Raw genomic sequence first — 15,029 nt, 5'->3', positions numbered from 1 at the left:
TTTGAGATGGAGTCTCGCTCTGTCACCCAGTCTGGAGTGAAGTGGTGCAATCTCGGCTCACTGCAGCCTCCGCCTCCCAGGTTCAAGCAGTTCTTCTGCCTCAGCCTCCCTTGTAGCTGGGATTACAGGCACCTGCCACTACAATAGCAAATTTTTGTATTTTTAGGAGAGAGGGGCTTTCGTCATGTTGGCCAGGCTGGTCTTGAACTCCTGACTTCAAGTAATCCTCCTGCCTTGGTCTCCCAAAGTGCTGGGATTACAAGCGTGAGCCACCGTGCCCGGCCGTCAGAACTCCATTGATGATGTCAAATAAGAATAGTGAAGATGATGAGATTTTCAGTAATAGGGACTACCATGCATTGGGTGCTTGTGCCATGCCAGGTGCTTGGCAGACATCCTCTAGTTGAAATTTCATGGCTACTCCATGAAGAAAAGCAATCACCCCCATTTTAGGGCTCGGAGAGCACAATCCACTCCCTAAGGGTACACAGGAGGCCAAATGCCACACTGAGATCTGCGTTCACTATAAGAAGTCCTACTGGCCCAAATCACTTCGCCACATCCAATCCAGTGAATTCTCCCAGCTCCTGTTCGTTTATTCATTCATTTATTTATTTGAGATGGAGTCTCGACCTTTCACCCAGGCTGGAGTGCAGTGACGCGATCTTGACTCATTGAAGCCTTTGTCTCCTGGGTTCAAGCAAATCTCGTGCCTCAGCCTCTCGAGTAGCTGGGATTACAAACAGGCACCACCACGCCCAGCTAATTTTTGTATTTTGAGTAGAGAGGGTCTCACCATGTTGTCCCAGCTGGTCTCAAACTTCTGGCCTCAAGTGATCTGCCTGCCTCAGCCTCCCAAAGTGCTGGGATGACAGGCGTGAGCCAGTGTGCCCTGCCCCCTCCCATTCATTGTTTAATCCCGTTTTTGGTGCCACCTTTGTGTCTTGGAACTTTTTTTGCCAGAGAAAGGTCCTGGAAGCTCCAAGTGGGGCCCTCTCACTCCTGGACTTGTTTTCCACCCTCTGCAATGACCTCGTCAACTCAGCCCAGGGATTCGTCTCCTCCACCTGGACATATTACTTGCAGACTGACAATGGGAAGGTAGTGGTGTTTCAGGTGAGACCCCCGACAGGGGCCATACCGGAGTGGCAGATGGGCGGGCAGGATGAGATGCTGTGATGCATTGGCTCTTGGCTCATGAGATGTAAAGTCCACAGTGGATGAGCTTCAGGCACAGCTGGATCCAGTGGCTCAGTGTCTCACTCCATGCCTTGACTGCTTTCTTCCGTCGTGGCTTCATTCCCAGGCATTTACTTCCTCTTGGCAGTAAGGTGGATGTCAGAGGCTCTAGGTTACAACTCCTCTGGTTTTTTTTTTTAGATGGAGTCTCACTCTTGTTGCCCAGGCTGGAGTGCAGTGGTGTGATCTCAGCTCACTGTAACCTCCGCCTCCCGGGTTCAAGCGATTCTCCTGCCTCAGCCTCCCAAGTAGCTGGGATTACAGGCATGCACCATCACGCCCAGCTGATTTTTGTATTTTTAGTAGAGACAGGGCTTTGCTGTGTTGGCCAGGCTGGTCTTGATCTCCTGACCTCAGGTGATCAACCCGCCTTGGCTTCCCAAAGTGCTGGGATTAAAGGCATGAGCCACTGCGCCCGGCCCCCTCTGAGATTTTTTTTTTTTTTTTTTTCTGAGATGGAGCCTTGCTCTGTTGCTCAGGCTGGAGTACAGTGTCACAATCTCAGCTCATTACAACCTCCACCTCCCAGATTCAAGCGATTCTCCTGCCTCAGCCTCCCAAGTAGCTGGGACTACAGCTGTGTGCCACCATGCCTGGCTAATTTTTGTATTTTCAGTAGAGACGGCGTTTCACCATGTTACCCAGGCTGGTCTCAAACTCCTGACCTCAGGCCATCCCCCTGCCTCAGCCTCCCAAAGTGCTGGGATTACAGGTGTGAGCCACCACGCTTGACCAACCCTCTGGGATTTTAACTGAGCTGGGATTTACTCTGATTGGCCCTGGCTGGATCGTATGACCATCTCTCAGCCAATTCACTGGCTTGGTCTGGATGATGTTCCTACTTCTGGAGCCAAACCATGGGGTTGAGGCAAATGGAAGAGCCCGTGAAGGCAGAAGACAGCATCCCTGACACCAAGCCCACAGCCCATGGGATGGTGTCCTCCCTACCGGTCCCCCAGGGGAACTGGGTATCGGTTGGGCGTGGGACATGACAGTCACAGAGGGCCTGCCTAGGCCCCGGGATGCTGTCCTCACAGGCTTCTCTGTGCTGTCTTGTTCTTGGCCCAGACCCAGCCCGTAGTGGAGAGCCTCGGCTTCCAGGGTGGCCGTCTGCAGCGCGTGGAGGTGACCTGGCGAGGCTCCCACCCTGAAGCCCTGGAGGTGCACGTGGGTAAGGTGCAACCTAGACCAGTGTTCCTTCCATGGGTGGCCCCACTGCCATGAGGAGTCCGCCTGGCAAACAGACCCGCCAGGATTGGGATCTCCGTCTCTCAAGTCCTGGGTTCCGTGGTCCATCTCCCAGGGATCGGTGGTCCATCCCCTGAGGCTCCGTGGCCCATCCCCCAAGGTTCCGTGGTCCATCTCCCAGCGTTCTGCAGTTCATCTCCCAGGGTTCCATGGTCCATATCCCAGGGTTCCATAGTCTATTTCTCAGGGTTCCGTGATCCATCTCCCAGGGATCTGTGGTCCATGTCTCAGGGTTCTGTGGTCCATATCCCAGGGATTTGTTGTCCATTTCTCAGAGTTCCATGGCCCATATCCCAGGGTTCCATGGTCCCTCTCTAAACGTTCTGCGGTCCACCTTCCAGGGTTCCATAGTCTATCTCTCAGGGTTCCGTGGTCCCTCTAAGCCTGTGGCGTTCCAGTGTCTCTGCCCTGCCTCACCAGCACCCATCTACAAAGACCCTCCTGAGTTTTATGAGCAAAAGTTGCATTTTTTTTCCCAGAGTTGTTTGCATAATCTCCCTTTACAAAATCCTTTCACAAACTCTATGTTAAAAAGAGTCGTGGGACCAAAGCGTTTTTTTTTTTTTTCTGCTCTGCAAGCATGCCACAGTGTTTCGCGGTTACCACCTAAACTCTGCTTTTATTTTACTACACCATAGTTTTGATATAATCCGTGGCACAAATCTCAGTGTATAAAAAGCAAAGCAACCTTGTAATCATTTAACTATAAGTAACACAGGTCTGCCCCTGGCCATCTCTTCCCACAGCCCATCTCCCAGGGTTCCGTGGTCCCTCTCTCAGCGTTCTGTGGCCCATCTCCCAGGGTTCTGTGGTCCCTTTCTCAGCGTTCTGTGGCCCATCTCCCAGGGTTCCGTGGTTCCTTCCCAAGGTTCTATGGCCCATCTCCCAGGACTCTGATCTCCATTCCAGGACTCCATGCCCCAGGTCCTGACCTCCTCCCTCCTGGTCATGGCTATTTTGACCTCTTGGCAAAGACATGGTGGTGACTGAGTGGTAGGTGATCTCTCAGACCCTGTAGGTCCCCTGGACAAGGTGAGGAAGGCCAAGATCCGGGTCAAGACCAGCAGCAAGGCCAAGGTGGAGTCTGAAGAGCCGCAGGACAATGACTTCCTCAGCTGCATGTCCCGGTGGGTGGCAGGACCCTGGGGGTGGAAGGGGGCGGGACTGGAGGTGTGGGTCTCCCTGGACCCAGCCCAGGGAACTGAATGGTGCCTGCGGGTGGGGCAGGCGCTCGGGACTGCCTCGATGGGTCCTGGCCTGCTGCCTCTTCCTGTCCGTGCTGGTGATGCTGTGGCTGAGCTGCTCCACCGTGGTGACTGCGCCTGGCCAGTACCTCAAGTTCCAGGTGGGTGTGATCCGTGAACGGTGCTGGGCTGAGGGGGAGGGTGGAGGCAGAGAGAGCTGCTTGCTGGTCCTGGATTTGGCCTCCTGCTCCCATGGAGGTCAGGACCTCAGGCTGTTTTTTCCGTATATATATATATACATAATTTTTTTTTTTTTTTTTGAGATGGAGTTTCACTCATGTTACCCAGGCTGGAGTGCAATGGCGCGATCTCGGCTCACCGCAACCTCCGCCTCCTGGGTTCAGGCAATTCTCCTGCCTCAGCCTCCCGAGTAGCTGGGACTACAGGCACGCGCCACCATGCCCAGCTAATTTTTTGTATTTTTAGTAGAGACGGGGTTTCACCATGTTGACCAGGATGGTCTCGATCTCTTGACCTCATGATCCACCCGCCTCGGCCTCCCAAAGTGCTGGGATTACAGGCTTGAGCCACCGTGCCTGGCCCCCTATATACATAATTTTTTAAAATTTTGAGACAGGGTCTCACTCTTTCACCCAGGCTGGAGTGCAGTGGTGCGATCACGGCTCACTGCAGCCTCGGCCTCCCTGGCTCAAGGGATCCTCCTGCCTCAGCCTCCTGAATAGCTGGAGCCACAGGCACGTGCCACCATGCCCAGTTAAATTTTGTATTCTTTGTAGAGATGGGAGTCTTGCTATGTTGCCCAGGCTGGTCTTGAACTCCTGGGCTCAAGCGATCCATCCGTCTTGCCCTCCCAAAGTGCTGTGATTACAGGCGTGAGCCACGGCACTTGGCCAGGACGTCAGACTTGCTGCGTGACTTGGGGCCAGTTTCTTCACTGGCCTTTGAATTGGTGGGAAGAACATCCACTGTTAGCTGGGGCACCATGAAGTCAGAGGTGGCCTCACCTCTGTGGTGCCCAGAGCCTGGGCAACATAGTGAAACCTCGTCTGTACAAATCTTTCAAAATTAGCCTGGCCGGGCGAGGTGGCTCACGCCTGTAATCCCAGCACTTTGGGAGGCTGAGGCGGGTGAATCACAAGGTCAAGAGATCGAGACCAGCCTGGCCAACATGGTGAAACCCCATCTCTACTAAAAATACAAAAAATAGCTGGGCATGGTGGCTTGTGCCTGTAATCCCAGCTGCTGGGGAGGCTGAGGCAGGAGAATTGCTTGAACCCAGGAGTCGAAAGTCGCAGTGAGCTGAGATCGAACAGCTGCACTCCTGCCTGGGTGACAGGGCCAGACTACGTCTCAAAAAAAGAAAAAAAAATTAGCTGGACGTGAAGGTGCATGTCTATGATCGCAGCTACTTGGGAAGCTGAGTGGGAGGATCACTCGAACCCGGGAGTTCGAGGCTGCAGTGAGCTGTGATGGTGCACTCAAACTTGGACAACAGAGCGAGACCCCATCTCAGAACAAAAGGACCGGTGTGGTGGCTCACACCTGGAGTCCCAGCACTTTGGGAGGCTGAGGCGGGCAGATCACTTGAGGTCAGAAGTTCGAGACCAGCCTGACCAACATGGTGAAACCCCGTCTCTACTAATAGTACAAAAATTAGCCAGGTGTGGTGGTGGGCACGTGTAGTCCCAGCTACTTGGGAGGCTGAGGCAGGAGAATCGCTTGAACCTGAGAGGCGGAGGTTACGGGTGAGCCGAGATTGCGCCACTGCACTCCAGCCTGGGTAACAAGAGCGAAACGACTTTGGGAGGCTGAGGCGGGTGGATCACTTGAGGTCAGGAGATCGAGACCAGCCTGGCCACCATGGTGAAACCCTGTCTCTACTAAAAATACAAAAATTAGCTGGGCATGGTGGCACGTGCCTGCAGTCCCAGCTACTCGGGAGGCTGAGAAAGGAGAATCGCTTGAACCCAGGAGTTGGAGATTGCAGTGAGCCGAGATCACACCACTATGCTCCAGCCTGGGCAACAGGGAGAGACTCCGTCTCAGAAAAAAAAAAAAAATCAGAGATGGGAAGGAGACTCTTGTCAGGGTTGGGTGCTCAGCCGCACTCCTGCCCTCCACTCCCTCCTCCCCTCTCTTCCCGCAGCCTCTGACCCTGGAGCAGCACAAGGGTTTCATGATCGAGCCGGACTGGCCCCTGTACCCTCCGCCGTCGCATGCCTGTGAGGACAGCCCGCCACCCTACAAGCTGAAGCTGGACCTGACCAAGCTGTAGCCTCCGCTGGCCCCATCATTGCCAATCGCAGGGGCCCCCGGGCCTCACTTGCCCTGAGCCCAGGAGTCCAAGGCCAGGGTGGGACCAGCCTTGGCCTCCTCCACCCCCAAATCCTTCCTCTCCTCCCAGTCCCGCCCCTGGCCCCACGGAGTCCCTGGGGACACAGTGCCCCAGCTGGGAGGAGGGCGGGATGGGGCGCTGGTTCCTCCTTGTGCCCACTTTCTCGGGGGCTTGCTACTTTTTGTCTTCTATTGTGTGGCTTTCTGAGTGTTTGAACCCCAGTCCCGTGTCGCCTTCCTTTTCCCTTCTCTCTCCCCTCTCTGCAGGGGCTGAGGCCGAGGGGGAGCTGCATCTTGCTAGGGCTTCCCCCTTCTCTCCATCTTGGTCTCCGGAGACCCAGCTTCCGAGATGGGGCGTGGGCAGCTCCATCCCCAACAGAGTGTCCCTGGGGCTCGTCCAGGGCTGGGGAGAAATAAACCGTGTATATAAAAGAGTGTCAGGCTGAGCCTGTTCTGCTCCGTTCAGTTGTCTGCCTGCCCTTGGGGTGTGGCACACGCATGGCCAGGACCCCTGCCCAGCAGGCCCTTTCTGACCCGGGAAAGCCCTGGAAACCCTGGTGGCACCAGGGACTCAAAGTAGCTGCCTCTCGGAAGGACACTCCCTCTGCTCCAGCCCAGCCCCCACTCCCCGCTAGAGAGGTCCCTGCAAAGGTGGCTTGTGGCCAGTGGCGGAGGTTCATGCCTGTAATGCCAGCACTTTAGGAGACCAAGGCGGGAGAATCACTGGAACCTCGAAGCTGGGACTACAGCTCATGTCGCCACGCCCGGATAATTTGATTGATTTATTTACTTTTTATTTTTTTAGAGACTGGGTTTAACCATGTTGGTCAGGCTGGTCTGGAACTCCTGACCTCGTGATCCACCCGCCTCAGCCTCTCAAAGTGCTGGGATAACAGGCATCAGCCCATGTGCCCGGCCCAGTCCACTTTCTTTTGGGAATGGAGCTCTGGCCCACTGGGGAGCGTCTCAGGGCATTGCGCAGGGGTCCTCTCATCCTCCCCATCCAAGGAGACCAAACGTAGCCTTCTTTCCTTGAACTTTATGTTGGAGAGGATCCTGCAGGAAGGGAGCCACGCCCTGCCGTTCCTGTCTGTTCCACAGACTCCTCCAGATTCTTCTCGTAACTCCCCTTTGAGATTCAGTTGACTTGAGCTGGTTTCTGTTGCTTGAAACCAGAGATTGCTGGCTGATACAGGGCCTCCTCCCCTGGGCAGAGCTTGGGATCGGGGCATGAGGGCCCCAGGCAATGGGGTGGAGATTCCCAGGGATTCCAGGCTGATGTAGTGACAGCGGGTTGGCAGGCTGGGCAGCAAGTTAGATGATGCCTAGTAGGGCTGTGTGTAAGACCCTCCAACCTGCCACCCCACCCTGGATTTGGGAAGGTTGGTCCACTTGGGTCCTCTTCTCTCCACTGGAGTCAGTCACGGGGACCACTGGCAGGAGATGAGATGAGGGAAGAGTCAAGGTCTTTCCTGGTCTTCCCAGCGGCCCTTGACCCAAGACCACAGCTCGACCAGGCGGCCTTCCTTGGGGATCTTCAAGATCTTTGGAGGGCCTGGCACAGTGGCTCACACCTGTAATCCCAGCACTTTGGGAGGCCAAGGAGGGCAGATCACCTGAGGTCAGGAGTTCAAGACTAGCCTGGCCAACGTGATGAAATCCCATCTCTACAAAAATTAGGCTTGGTGGCTCGTGCCTGTAATCCCAGCACTTTGGGAGGCTGAGGTGGGCGCATCACCTGCATTCAGGAGTTTGAGACCAGCCTAGGAGAAATGGTGAAACCCTGTCTCTACTAAAATACAAAAAGGCAGCCAGGCGTGGCAGCGTGCACCTGTAGTCCTAGCTACTCAGGTGGCTGAGATAGGAGAATTGCTTAAACTCGGGAGGTGGAGGTTGCAAGTGAGCCGAAAGCCGAAATCACACCACTGGACTCTAGCCTGGGCAACAGAGTCGTATTTAAAATTGTGTTTATTTTTTTCATCTAAAAAAAAAATAATTTTTTTTTTTTTTTTTTGAGACGGAGTTTCGCTCTTGTTACCCAGGCTGGAGTGCAATGGTGCGATCTCGGCTCACCGCAACCTCCGCCTCCTGGGTTCAGGCAATTCTCCTGCCTCAGCCTCCTGAGTAGCTGGGATTACAGGCGCGCGCCACCATGCCCAGCTAATGTTTTGTATTTTTAGTAGAGACGGGGTTTCATCATGTTGACCAGGATGGTCTCGATCTCTTGACCTCGTGATCCACCCGCCTCGGCCTCCCAAAGTGCTGGGATTACAGGCTTGAGCCACTGCGCCCGGCCAAAAAAATAATAATTTAAAAATAATAATAAATTTAAAATGATAACGGTAATAGCTCTTTTGGGCCAGGTGGGATGGCTCACACCTGTAATCCGAGCACTTTTGTAGGCTCGGGTAGGAGGATCAGGAGCTTCTTGAGTCCAGGAGTTCCAGTGAGCTGTGACTGTGCCTGGGTGACAGAGTAAGACCGTGACTCAAAAAATATGTATAGCCCCTTTATTTATTTATTTAGAGATGGAATCTCTCTCTGTTGCACAGGCTGGAGTGCAATGGTGCGGTCTTGGCTCATGGCAACCTCGACCCTCTGGGTTCAAGTGATTTTCCTGCCTCAGCCTCCTGCGTAGCTAGGATTACAAGTGCACACCCCCATATCTGGCTAATTTTTTTATTTTTAGTAAAGACAGTGTTTCACCATGTTGGCCAGGCTGGTCTTGAACTCCTGACCTCAGGTAGTCAGCCCGCCTTGGCCTTCCAACCACTTTATTTATTATTTATTTACTTATGTAGAGACAGAGTCCCATTCTGACGTCTAGGCTGGAGTGCAGTGTCGGGATCTCGGCTCACTGCAAACTCCGCCTCCCAGGTTTAAGTGATTCTCCCGCCTCAGCCTCCCAAGTAGCTGGGATTACAGATGCAAACCACCATACCTGGGCTGCTGTGTTGGCCAGGCTGGTCTCGAACTCCTGATCCCAAGTGATCCGCCTGGTACCATGACCATCGGGATTCAACTCAGATGTAACATGGGCCCCAGGGAGTATCATTCTGGGCCCTGTGTGGGATTTGAGGACAACCTCTAGGAATGTAGCCCAGGAAATAAGAAGTGGGCAGAGGTGAGAAGAGAATGGCAGCCAGCCGTTCTCTTTGGTGGAACTTTCTTTGATGATAGAAATGTTATGTCTGCACCACTCCCAGCCACCTCTAAGTAACTGAGCACGTGCAGCATGGCTAGTGTAACTGACAAATTGTGTTTCTTTTTTTTTTTTTTTTTTTTTGAGATGGAGTTTCCCTCTTGTCACCCAGACTGGAGTGCAATGGTGCGGTCTCGGCTCACTGCAACCTCCACCCTCCGGGTTCAAGTGATTTTCCTGCCTCTGCCTTCCAAGTAGCTGGGATTACAGGTGCCCACCACCACATCCAGCCGATTTTTTTAGTGGAAACGAGGTTTTGCTCGAACTCCTGACCTCAGGAGATCCACCCGCCTTGGCCTCCCAAAGTGCTGGGATTACAGGCGTGAGCCACCGAGCCTTCCCCGAATTTACTTTATTTAGTTTGAGTTGATGTACGTGTAAGATTTTTCCAGGTGGGCACTGTGGCTGACAGTTGTAATCCCAGCACTTTGGCCGGCTGAAGCAGGAGGATCACTTGAACCCAACAGTTCGAGACCAGCCTGGGCAACATGGTGAGGTACCTGCCTTTTTTTTTTTTTTTTTTGAGATGGAGTCTCACTCTGCTGCCCAGCCTGGAATGCAGTGGCGCGATTTTGGCTCACTGCAACCTCCACTTCCCAGGTTCAAGCAATTCTCCTGCCTCTGCCTCTTGAATAGCTGAGATTACAGGCATGTTCCACTACGCCTGGCTAATTTTTCTATTTTTAGTAGAGATGAGGCTCTGCCATGTTGGCCAGGCTGGTCTCAAACTCCTGACCTCAGGTGATCCACCTGCCTCAGACTCTGAAAGTGCTGTGATTACAGTGTGAGCCACAGTGCCTGGCCAAGGCACCCGTCTTTTTTATTTTATCTTATTTATTTTTATTATTACTATTTTTTGAGATGGAGTCTCACTGTGTTGCCCAGGCTGGAGTGCAATGGCGTGATCTCGGCTCACTGCAACCTCTGCCTCCCAGGTTCAAGTGATTCTCCTGCCTCAGCCTCCTGAGTAGCTGGGATTACAGGCATGGGCCACCACACCAGGCTAATTTTGGTATTTTTAGTAGAGACGGAATTTCACCATATTGGTCAGGCTGGTCTTGAACTCCTGACCTCGTGATCCCCCTGCCTCAGCCTCCCAAAGTGCTGAGATTACAGCTTGAGGCTCCGTGCCCAGCCAAGGCACCCATCTTTATTTAAAAAAAAAAAAAGGCCAGTTCTGGGTGTGTGTGCCTCTAGTCCCAGCTATTTAGGTGGCTGAAGTGGGAGGATTGCTTGAGACTAGCTTGGGCAACACAGCAAGACGCTCTCTCTAAAACAATCTTTTAGTCCAGGTGCAGGCAACAAGTGAAGCCTTATCTCTACACCCCCAAAAAATATATATATATACACACACACACATATGTATGTATATACACATATATACATGTATATATACACAAATTTAGCCAGGTATTGTGGTGGGTGCCTGTAGTCCCAGCTACTCCGCGAACCTTGGAGGGTTAAGGCAGAAGAACTGCTTGAGCTCCGGGAGATTGAGGCTGCAGTGAGCCGAGATCGCACCACTGCACTCCAGCCTGGGTGACAGAGTAAGATCCTGTCTCTGACGTGACATCACGCCAGGCTAATTTTTAAATTTTTTTTGTTTTGTTTGGAGACAGAGTCTCTCTGTTCCCCAGGCTGGAGTGCAGTGGCGTGATCTCAGCTCACCGCAACCTCCGCCTCCTGGGTTCAAGTGATTCTCGTGCCTGAGATTCCCGAGTTGCCGGTGTTCCAGGCGCCCCTCATCACGTATGGCTAATACTTTATATTTTTAGTAGAGACCGGGTTTCGCCATGTTTGCCAGGCTGGTCTTGAACTCCTGACCTCAGGCAGTCTGCCTACCTCGGCCTTCCAAAGTGCTGGGATTACAGGCGTGAGCCACCTCGCCTAGTCAAAATTTGCCATTTTCATGAGTTTTGAGTGCATCAATTGCATCCACAGTGGTGTGCTGCCATCCTGTCATGGATTTGTTTTATTTTTTTATTGCTATTATGTTTGAGACTGAGTCTTGCTCTGTCCCTCAGGCTGGAGTACCGTGGTGCGATCTCGGCTCACTGCAACCTCCGCCTCCCAGGTTCAAGTGATTCTTCTGCCTCAGCCTCCCGAGTAGCTGGGATTATAGGCACGCACCACCACGCCCAGCTAATTTTTGTATTTTTAGTAGAGACGGGGTTGGCCAGGCTGGTCTCAAACTCCTCCCCTCAAGTAATCTGCCTGCCTCAGCCTCCCAAAGTGCTGAGATTACAGGTGTGAGCCACCGTGCCTGGCCCTTCCATGGATTTGCATGGCCACTGTCACTGGTCAGCCCAGCTTGAAGGGGACTTCATTTGTACTCACCCTGTCTTCCCGCCCGGCCCCAGTTTCTCATCTCAGCGGCTCTAGACATCTGGGCTGCATCTTGATTCTTCCCTGTCCTCACCTCACCTCATTCCATCGGCAAGGCTTGTCCCCTCGGCCTCCAAAGCATACCTCCAGCCCACAAGCATCTCTTTGTTTCCATGGCAACCACTGAGGTCCAAGCTGTCACCGCCTCTCACCCAACAACGGTGCCCACTGCCTCTTCCTCTTGGGGCTTCCGGCCTCCTCTATAGCTGCCCCCTGTTTCTGTCTTGGGTAAAGCAAATCTGATCCCAGACCTCACCCCTTTCTGGGGTTTATTGTCGTGAGGAGCCCAAATATGCCCGGACAGCAGAGATTCCCACGACTGGGTTTCACTATCATCTCCAAGGGCTTCTGTGAGGCTCTGCCCCTCAATCACTCTGCTCCAGGGGATGCATGAGGTTTTCTCTGGATTTCTTGAGTCTACCTTGTTCCTTCCAGCCCCAGGGCCTTTGTACACGTAGTCCCCTCTGCCAGGAGCACACTCCGGTCCTGCTTTGCCAAGTTCTCAGCCACACCAGTATCCTGGGATCCCCATGTTTCACTTCCGTCCATCTTCCCTGTTCTGATGACATTCATCATTGATTAAGACTTATTTGTTGGCTTATGCCTGTAATCCCAGCACTGTGGAAGTCCGAGGTGGGCGGATCACAAGGTCAGGAGTTCGAGACCAGCCTGGCCAATATGATGAAATCCCATCTCTACTAAAAATACAAAAGTTGGCTGGGCGTGGTGGCAGGCACCTGTAGTCCCAGCTACTCAGGAGGCTGAGGCAGGAGAATCGCTTGAACCTGGGAGGTGGAGGTTGAGTGAGTCGAGATCATGCCACTGTACTCCAGCCTGGGCAACAGAGCAAGACTCCATCTTGAAAAAATAAATAAATAAATGGCTGGGCACAGTGGCTCACGCCTGTAATCCCAGCACTTTGGGAGGCCAAGGTGGGCAGATTACCTGGAGCTCACAACCAGCCTAGGCAATACGGTAAAACCCCTTCTCTACTAAAATATAAAAAGTTAGCCAGGTGTGGTTGCAGTTGCCTGAAGTCCCAGCTACTTGAGAGGTTGAGGCAGGAGAATTGCTTGAATCCGGGAGGCGGAGGTTGCAGTGAGCTGAGATCATGCCACTGCACTCCAGCCTGAGCCACAGAGTGAGACTCTGTCTCAAAAGAAACAAATAAATAAATAATAGAGGCCAGGCATGGTGGCTCACACGTATAGTCCCAGGACTTTGGGAGGTTGAGGCAGGTGGAAGGCTTGAGGTCAGGAGTTAAAGACCAGCCTAGGCAACATGGTGAAACCCCGTCTCTTCTTCTTTTTTTTTGGGGACGGAGTTTCGCTCTTGTTACCCAGGCTGGAGTGCAATGGCGCGATCTCGGCTCACCACAACCTCCGCCTCCTGGGTTCAGGCAATTCTCCTGCCTCAGCCTCCTGAGTAGCTGGGATTACAGGCACGCGCCACCATGCCCAGCTAATTTTCTGTAGTTTTAGTAGAGACGGGGTTTCACCATGTTGACCAGGATGGTCTCGATCTCTTGACCTCGTGATCCACCCGCCTCGGCCTCCCAAAGTGCTGGGATTACAGGCTTGAGCCACCGCGCCCGGCCCTCTTCTAAAAATACAAAAGTTATCTGAGCGTGGTGGCTCAGGCTTATAATCCCAGCTACTCAGGAGGCTGAGGCGGGAGAACCTAATTCTCCTGCTTACCTATGAAGAGCTTTCAATCTTTGCCGGTCTGGCAGCCACCTCTCCTCTGGCATCCCTCCTGCCTTTTGGTCTTGGAGACCAAAATGCGCTTGTCATCACCGCTTCTCGTGGTGCCTCAGTGGTCCAGCCTCGGGGCTTCTCCCAGAGCCTCCCTTCACTTTGCAATGCTGTCGGGGACTTGGTAGGAATCCACCCGGCCCCTGTAGTCTTCCTTCTTCCCTCAATTGTCTGATTTTTGTTGTTTCATCTGTCGTCCAGGCTGGCGTGCAGTGGTGCGGTCATGGCTCGCTGCAGCCTCAATCTTTCAGGCTCAAGTGATCCTCCCTCCTCAGCCTCCTGAGCAGCTAGGATTACAGGCACGTGCCAGCACATCCGGCTAATTTTTGTATTCTTAGTATAGATGGGTTTCACCATGTTGGCCAGGCTGGTCTCAAACCCTTGACCTTGTGATCTGCCTGCTTTGGCCTCCCAAAGTGCTGGGATTACAGGCGTGAGTCACCATGCCTGGCCGAGGGCTAATTTTTAAAATATTTTCTATAGACAGGATCTTCCTATGTTGCTCAGGCTGGTCTTGAACTCCTGGACTCAAGCCATCTACCCGCTTTGGCCTTCCAAAGTACTGGGATTCCAGGTATGAGCCACGGAGTCGGGCCAGCAGAATGTTTTTGTGTGTTCTTTTCATAGCCGTGTATAATTGGTCACTTCTTGAGTTCCGTGACCAGCCTAGGGTTGGGCCCAGAGTGGATGCTTCACAAATGTAGAATGAGTCATGCTAGGTGGTGTGGGCGCATACTGTGAGCTCCGTAGGTGTGTGGAAGTGGGAGGGGAGTCCCCTCCAACCAGGTGGTGAGTGATGGCTGCCTGGAGGAGGTGGCAGTCAAATTGGGTTTTGAGGGATGAGTACGATCTGGGGAGAAGGGAGGGAGTCCCAGGTGGAAGGAAAAGCATCGTGTGTGTGTGTGTGTGTGTGTGTGTGTGTGTGTATCTGTCTGTGCATGTAGATGTGTCAGAGGCATCCCAGGGTGTGTGTGTTTGCCTACAATGTCTTCAACCTTTTTTTTGTTTGTTTTTGAGATCAAGCTTTGCTCTTGTTGCCCAGGCAGGAGTGCGGTGGCGCAATCTCGGCTCACTGCAACCTCCACCTCTCGGGTTCAAGTGGTTCTTCTGTATCAGCCTCCCCAAGTAGCTGGAATTACAGGCGTCTGCCACCATAGCCGGCTAATTTTTTGTAGTTTTGTTTTGTTTCGTTTTGTGTTTTGAGACAGAGTCTTGCTCTGTTGCCCAGGCTGGAGTGCAGTGGCATGATCTCAGCTCACTGCAACCTCTACCTCCTGGGTTCAAGCTATTCTCCTGCCTCAGCCTCCCAAGTAGCTGGGACTACAGGCATGCGCCACCACACCCGGCTTATTTTATTTATTTATTTATTTCTTTTTTCTTTTTCTTTTTTTTTTTTGAGACGGAGTTTCGCTCTTGTTACCCAGGCTGGACTGCAATGGCGCGATCTCGGCTCACCGCAACCTCCGTCTCCTGGGTTCAAGCAATTCTCCTGCCTCAGCCTCCCGAGTAGCTGGGACTACAGGCGTGCGCCACCATGTCCAGCTAATTTTTGTATTTTTAGTAGAGACGGGGTTTCACCATGTTGACCGGGATGGTCTCGATCTCTTAACCTCGTGATCCACCCGCCTCGGCCTCCCAAAGTGCTGGGATTACAGGCTTGAG

General features: G+C 53.0%; 1 protein-coding gene across 2 annotated transcripts in view; it reads left to right on the top strand.

The window, feature by feature from the left end:
- The window catches only part of TMEM59L (transmembrane protein 59 like), an 8,780-nt gene extending 2,319 nt beyond the window's left edge, over nucleotides 1–6,461 (top strand). Inside the window, exons 4-8 of one of the 2 annotated variants that reach the window (XM_032267905.1) lie at nucleotides 964–1,116; nucleotides 2,308–2,410; nucleotides 3,497–3,614; nucleotides 3,715–3,832; nucleotides 5,839–6,461. In XM_032267905.1, coding sequence (XP_032123796.1) covers nucleotides 964–1,116; nucleotides 2,308–2,410; nucleotides 3,497–3,614; nucleotides 3,715–3,832; nucleotides 5,839–5,967 — 621 coding nt within the window. In that variant the 3' untranslated portion in view covers nucleotides 5,968–6,461. Of the gene's footprint in view, nucleotides 1–963; nucleotides 1,117–2,307; nucleotides 2,411–3,496; nucleotides 3,833–5,838 lie in introns of both variants that reach the window. The other variant, XM_032267904.1, reaches the window with a different exon arrangement.
- Nucleotides 6,462–15,029: the final 8,568 nt, after the last annotated feature.

The sequence above is a fragment of the Sapajus apella genome, unplaced genomic scaffold (genome assembly GCF_009761245.1).
Source record: "Sapajus apella isolate SASKATOON/1434 unplaced genomic scaffold, GSC_monkey_1.0 scaffold173, whole genome shotgun sequence".
Lineage (NCBI taxonomy): Eukaryota > Metazoa > Chordata > Mammalia > Primates > Cebidae > Sapajus > Sapajus apella.
The sequence above is the reverse complement of the archived record's forward strand: the minus strand, read 5'-3'. Positions and strand labels throughout refer to the sequence as shown.